The 7,438-nt window shown below is 47.5% G+C and overlaps 1 protein-coding gene across 1 annotated transcript in view; it reads right to left on the bottom strand.

Annotated features, from left to right (window-relative positions):
• Positions 1 to 1,127: 1,127 nt before the first annotated feature.
• The window catches only part of RTN4R (reticulon 4 receptor), a gene marked incomplete at both ends in the record, with an annotated part of 63,060 nt that continues 56,749 nt past the window's right edge, over positions 1,128 to 7,438 (bottom strand). The window contains 1 exon segment of the mRNA XM_079543703.1: positions 1,128 to 2,557. Coding sequence (XP_079399829.1) covers positions 1,128 to 2,557 — 1,430 coding nt within the window.

The raw sequence follows: 7,438 nt of genomic DNA, 5'->3' as shown, positions 1-7,438 counted from the left end.
ACATGTTCCCAGGGCCTTGGGTACACCTGGAACAACGTTCTTTCTCTTCTCTGGGCAGTGCCTGAGCACGAGGTCCTCCCATTTAGCACTGCATGCCACCTGTCTGTGACAGACTGGTCTTGCATGCGTAGACATCAATACTTCGAGGGCCCTATCTGACTTCTAGAGGTTATTCACCTCTATCTGCAACCTGGAGTCTTCAGCTCCAGCTAAAAAGTCCTACTATTCTGAGCATCTTGAAATATGAACGGCGTTGGGGGAGCATATGGGACAGCTCGAAGGGAAGCAGGAGCATCAGGAGAGAGAGCTTTGTGCAAACAAACCCTTCGTTGGCACCAATTAAAGCTTGCATAACTGTGCCGAGTATGTCTTATTTATTACTGTCATGTTAAATGCTGAGCTAGCTTTCAGATTGGGTATTACTCAACACCCTTTTAATTTTTCAGCTTTTTAGCCGTGCTTTGTCCCTTGCAGATGACAACCACTTAGGAAAAAGAAATCTTTATTTTATATTTTTTTTTATACTTGTACACAAGTAAAATAAAATGCATATCTATATATACTGCAATCTTGTGAAGGAAAAGGTAGCATTCTTTAACAAATGCTGCCCGTAAACATGGTGTGATGGAATGGATACGGAAAAAACTGCAATATTCATAAACATAGGATTAAAACAGCATCAAATTCATTACCTCTGCAAATGGGAACCTGCAATACTGTTCAGTGTGATGTCAAGTTACAAACAGATTTCAGACATTCTTTTCAGACCATTTCTTACACTTTTTTTTTTTTCCTGTAAATAAACCATATTTCTTTCTCATCTGCTGTAGCAAAACCTGCTTTGTGAGTAAGTGCAGTTCCGAAGACCAAAGGTATAATTCACAGGTATCAGGACAAATAAATTATGTACATCTTTTTGTTTGTCTTTTTTGTTTGCTTTTGTTTTGTGTTGGGTTTTTTTTCTGTGTGTGTGTGTGTGTTTTGTTTTTATATAAAGGCATCCAGTTAACTTTTGTGTAACAAAGCTTTCTCGGGGTGGATGGTAGTTTGCTTTTGTTTGCAACATTTATGGAGGTCAGCAAAAGTCTAGTATTAAAGTGTCATCAACCCAGGAAAAAGAGTTAATTTTAGCAGAGTAACAGTAAGCTCCACACCAAAGGGGGGATCAAAAGGCTTAGGCTGAGCTGTAACGTGGAGCTGTTTCCTTGCTGGGTGAGGCGGCACTGGGCCTTGGATTTGTTCTTTTTAGAGCAGCCCTGCCTCTTTTTGGTTGGGACTGTGGAAGGTTCAATAGGCTCTAGAAACTCTGGTCTCAACTTGGTCAATGGAGGGTCTACAATGCTGGGGAAGGTCCCAAAAGGGGAATCGTTTATCTGCTTGTTGCTGCCGTTTTTGGAAGGGTCTGTCTCAACGTACTTGGTTTTGGACATGTTCTCCTTATCCTTGAGAGGGTTGTTGGAGGACGGCCGGCTGCTGTGGGAAGAAGGACCTGCCTTGCCTTTAGCTTCGTATATAAAAGATTTATCCATTTCTGACTGGCAGCACTTCATGGAGCCATCATGGGAGCTGAGAGGTGGACTCCCGGTGGCCAGTTTACCAGATCTGGTCTTAGTGCTAAAAACGCTCGTTCGAATCTGGTTGAAAGAGTCGATGCATCCTTCCAAGTCAGAGCTCTGCAGCCTTTTGAGGTCTCTCCCTGCCAAGCGTGGTGGAAGGTGGCACTCCAGCTCTGAAGATGACCCTTTAAACTGCTTAAACCAATTCCAGAGAGACCGAGCCTGGCAGTCACAGATCCATTGGTTGCCATTTAAGCGCAGATACTGGAGGGACACCAGGGGTGCCATGGTTTCCCCTGTGAGCACGGTCAGGTTGTTGTTAAACAGATACAAGGTCATCACTTTCCCAAGGTCGTGAAAAGACCGGCGGTGGACCAGGCTGACTCTGTTCTGGTGCAGAAGCAATCGGTCGAGGTTGATTAACCCACGAAAGACGTTCTCTGATAAGCTCTTGATTTTGTTACCGTGCAAAAACAGGTAGGTGAGGTTCGCCAGATCTATGAAGGTGTCATCCAGCAGGTTCTGCAGGTTATTATCCTGAAGGTAGAGATATTGCAAGGAAAACAACCCTCGAAAAAGCCCCGTGGAGAGCTCCATGAGCCCACAACGATCCAGATGTAAGGTGTGGAGGTGAACAAGACCACGGAAAGTGACGGGATTGATAGACTTCAGGTTCGTGTTATCACTGAGATCCAACTCCTCCAGTTTGTTGAGTCCGTAGAAGGCTCCAGGCTCAATGAGGCTGATGTTGTTGGAGTGGATCCAAAGAATTGTCATGTTGCGACACGACGTGAAGCTGGTGGACCTCACAAGGGTTATCTTGTTGTTGTGCAAGAAGATGCGCTGGCTCTGAATGGGTATCTCCGTGGGGATTGCTGTCAGTCCTTGCTGCTGACAACTTATTGTGATCTTCGGTTCACTGTAGCACACACACGCTCCAGGGCAAGACTCCACTTCTGACTGGATGTTCAAGCAAAGCACCAAAATCAGCAGTTTGCTTCCTAAAGGACAACAGAAATAGTATGAAAATTAGCCAGGATCACAGGAGAGCGCTTTTCTTTGTAACTAACAGATAAGCCTGAAAATCACCCTTCTCAGCACGCTGCCATTAACCACAAACAACATGTGCCAGGGGAGCCAAATGATTAAAATGAAGAATTAAAAATCTTCTACTGCTCAAGGCAACAGTTAAAAACAATACACACTCATAGTGAGAAATCCTGAGCACCTCCTCAGCCATTCACATCTGGGAGGCATCTGACTTTGGTCAGAGAAATAAGCCATCTTCACTACGTATTTGCACCGTCAGTCCTGGAAACACAGCTAATGGAAAGTTGATTCCAAGGTGCTTACCTGCAGCTGTCTCCCTGGGGCTATTTATCTGTCACAGGAACATTTAGGACAATTCAGCCTGTGGGAAGGTACCTGCCTGGGTTACACTATGCCACTCTGTGTCCCATCCACTGCTGCTATCTCCTTGGTTTCCTGCACTCAAAATGCAAGATTTTGTGACTTTCCATGAACAATTTCTGATTGATCCAGTCTTCCTGCAAGACATAACTGCAGGGGATTCTCAGAATAACTTACAGGTCAGAACTGCCTGTAGAAGCCTCACAGCCAAGAGTGCCCTTTCCTTCTCCTTCAACACCAGTCAGACCTTTGCACCACACACTCTTGCTTCCCTTCCTCTCTCCTACCTCCCCCCTGAAACTCTGGCATTGATGAAGAGGTGAAAAGAGCATGCTTTCCAGAGGGCAGTGCTCTTCCTGGAGGAAATCCTATGCGAGGCTTGATTCAGGGATTCCTCAGAGCTTGCAAGGCAGAAGTAGGTTTCCTCATCCCAAGAACTTGCAGGCAGCCCACTTGGGTTGAAGAGCCCTTGAGAAGAACATTTTCCCATGGTGATGACCCCCTGCCTTCTCAGGAGCCAGGCTGAATGGGACCTCAAATCACAATGAAGTATTTTGACTTTTGATTCACTGCGCTTGGGAGGGGCGTGGAAGATGGGCAGAGATGGGCAGAAGCCATGCAGCTAACATCAGCTTCTGAGAGGGGACCTGAGAAACAGTCACTGTGAACAGGGACAGTTTCAGCAATACTTTACCATTACAATTAAAAGCGAGTAATTAGATTGCTTTCTCTAAACCACGTGCTGAAGCTAAAACGAATGGGCAGCAACCATAGCAGTGGGAAGCTCCACTTGTGCAATACCACGTGCAAGCAGGGACACGTGTGCCTCCTTCCCAGCTCATCACAGCACCTCTGGCAAAGGGATGCTCTCCTCCCTCTCACTGGGGAGTCCCAGCCTAGGCACACACCACAGCTGTGGGAGGCTTTCTCTTCCTTGAAAGGCTGCACACGATGTTCAGGCATTTTGATGCCTCATTACACTTAAAGGTAGAATACCAGAGTTCACAAAGTCAGGAAAAAGAGAACAAACAGCTATCAAAGAAGGCAGGATGGTGGTCGCTTCTTTTGTCACGAAAGTCTGGTATCCTAAGCCTGAGTTTCCATCTAGTCAAAATAATTCACCACGTGCAGCTAATCAATCTGTGCTGATTCAAGAGTCTAACATAGACAGGAGACTCCTATACATCACACTTAACATGGGAGGAAAATAACAGCTCAGCATGCAGAGATAATTTGAGCCTGATATTATTAGCTGCTGAGCATCCCTGGAAGGCAGTGTGTTGAGTGCAGTATTATGACACATTCTGGCTGGCTTGTCATGTTTTGACATATCACGTCCCATTGTAGGGAGCAAAGTAACACGAGACAACTGAAATCCCCTGCTGTAGACATGTCACACCAAGAGGAACCTCCTGGGAAATTAGAACAATGCCAGCATCCCTGTGACCAACCCAATTCCTCTCCAGCTGATAATGAAATGTTGTAGCAGAGGAATAAGCATTTCTGGAATCTCTTCCATGATCCAGGACTGGGGTGACAGGTAGTATGGCAGCCACATCACACTGCTGCAGAGTCCCCAGCAATTCCCATCCAGTAATAGCACCGGGGCTGCAGCCTACTCAGGGAATATCCAACCACAACCCAAATGCATCCCCCACACCTTATAGATGTGTGCCACGTTCACAGTAGAATGAATGCAAAGCACAGGTCCTGTGGGAGAAGTATCACAATGACAACACTTCTGTTGCAGCCTCAGACAGAAGAGGGAAGCCCATAATAAATATATGTATACATGGAGAGAGAAAGAGAGAACATGAAGCAGCCAGCAGAAAACAAGCCATGCATATGAATACCACCCTGCCCTGTGCTAACCCCTCTGGACAACAGGGCTCTCCTCTGCCTCCAGTCAATCAAGATGTGTTACAGCTTCTCCCAGCACATAGGAGCAGAAGTTAGGAGCAAATCCTGCTCCACTTCTTTCCCCTCCCATTGCTGCTGCTGCTGCAGCTGCCAGGAGCTGTGAGTCAGTGGCACTGATAGTCGGCTGCCAGTAGAGCAGCATAGGGAAATTAATTACAGGCAGGGCTACCCTGTGCTCTTTAATTAGGGACCTGGTGTTCATGAGCTGCTCGGATTTGCTTTTTCCATCAGAGACTGTTCCTGTCAATCATCCCCCATAGCTTTTTTCCAGTCTTCCTCCCACTGCGCAGCTCAGTCCTGGCTGAGCTCAGCACCCAGCAGGCACCAGCATCCAGCCAGTGCAGTGCTTGGAGAAACCATAGGACCACAAGACAGCGTTGGGGAGTCACACTGATGCTGCATCCCCCTTCTTCCCAGTCCTATGGCAGAGATTGTGTCCTGCCCTGCCCTTGCTGCTCTGAGGAGCTTCTCTATCACTGGTGTTCTGAGTAGGACCAGCTTGTGCTCGCTGTGTCCCAGCTGTAGAATCCACCAAGTACTATGGGGCACCCAAACCTTGCATCACGACAGTTTCACCTGTGTAACCCCAGACAAACATTACCTGGCTCTGTCAGCCCAGGAGCTAAGCGACAATTTTAGGGATGAGCACAAGACAGGGTCGTGGCACAGGAAGGTTCCTAACATTTGACATTGGTGCATGTTAAAGCAACCACATAGAATAAGACCAAAATAGGCCAGATGTAACACTGCTGGGGCCCGAGTCCATTTGCTGGAAACACGTCCCTGTTCTGGGGTCCAATGGCATAACACAAGTCATGGAATCACAGAATATCCCAAGTTCAAAGGAAACCCCAGGGATCATGGAGTCCCACCCCTGGTCCCATACAGCATGACCCAATCCCTATAGCTGAGAGTGGTGTCCCAATGCTCCCTGAGCTCCAGCAGCTCAGGGCCATTCTCACAGCCCTGGGGACCTTTTCCTAACCCCACCTGACACAATTCCGTGCTATTCTCTTGGGCCCTGTCAATGTCACCAGAGGGCAGAGCTCGGTGCTGACCCTCCACTCCCTCTGCTACGGGTTGAACAAACCAAGGACCCTTACCCCAACCCTAATCCTAACCCTAACCCATCTTGCCTTGCCCTCAGCCCTTTCTGTCGCCACATAGATAAACAGCCATTCCTACCTACCCCTACCAAACATGATTAAAACTTAATTGAATAGTCCCAGTCAAAAGCAGAAGATGAAAGAAAATCCAGCACCTGGAACCTTCAGTCTCTCCAAGAGTTTGGCTTTGAGTTTAGCATTTGTTCCTCCAGAGCTTTCTTAAAAGCCAGGATCCTCCTCCAGTCAAACTGCCTCGTTTCCCCTTTGCCATCTCAGAAGTGTTATGACTCACGGAACTGGGAAGCAATTAAAGTGGGTCCATTATCTGTCTTTCCGCCAGTCCCCTGTGCGAACTGCATTGTCAAACACGGCAATTAGAAAGAAAAGGCTCTGGGGGCCTCTAATAGATGCTTTGCAAACTTTTTAAGAGGCCAAAGCAAAATGCAATTTTCTGCAGTTTGCAGAGCCGTGGCCTTTCTCTGCCGCTCTGCTCTTGTCTCTATTGATTTGGAGATATTATAATGCGGCTTTCCTACAGCAGAGGGTCAATAATCATTTGAATTCTCTCCTGGTCGGGCATAAAGGGAGTGCTTTACAATACAAAGCCTTTTGCTGATGCACACAGCATTTTTCCTTTGTTTATAGCACAGAAACACCATAGCTGCTAAGTTCCCTATTCTGAACTGCTATTGTTTGAAATTCAGCACAACTCTGACAGATACTCTGCAAAGCAGATTCAGTGCCTTCTGCTTTGTCCCGTGGACTTGTTGAACTTTAGCAGAACACCAAAAGGAGGAGGTCAGCACTTACATGCATCTCTAGCTGGAAGTGAATTAAGAATTGAACGAGGAAGGAAAATTGGTTTGGATGAGCATCTCCCCAGGCTGCAGCTCTTCTGCTGCCTCGCCCCTCTGCTGCTGAGGTTCATAACCTTTGTGATGGTGCAGCTGAGTGGCTTTAGGGTGAGAAGGAAGGGAAATAGGAGTCAGTGCTTAAGCACCCGGGTGTGTTACAGCTCTGGGAAAGCAAGGGCTTGGAGCAGTACTGGCTGAGCAGCTCCCATCTGGCAGACACCCTCGGGCAGACTCCTGGCAGACAGCTGCAGCAGGAGATTTTGGGGCTGATACACATCTGCAGATCCATGGAGATGTCGGGCTGTCAGATCCTGTGGAGGCAAACCCTCCACGGGGTCACTTGAGCTCCACGTCTGTCACAAAGGGCTCCATTCCTCTGCAGGCTCAGCTGAACAAGTGTGCTCAATTTCCACAGCCTGCTGCTGGAGTTCAGCATCCCAGCTCACAGCGAAGACATCAATCTTTTTCCGGTGCTGAATCACAGCTGTCTAAAAATAGGTGGCTAATTCCCTCGTAGATGCTCTTGGGGGTACAAGGTGCCAATGTGAGTGCTCCTCTGGGAGACCAGCGCTCAGCAGCTGTTGTGTGTCAT

This window comes from Tetrao urogallus, assembly GCF_951394365.1.
Source record: "Tetrao urogallus genome assembly, chromosome: 17".
In the NCBI taxonomy this organism is placed as follows: Eukaryota; Metazoa; Chordata; class Aves; order Galliformes; family Phasianidae; genus Tetrao; species Tetrao urogallus.
Note: the sequence above shows the minus strand (reverse complement) of the source record. Positions and strands in the feature narration are given on the sequence as shown.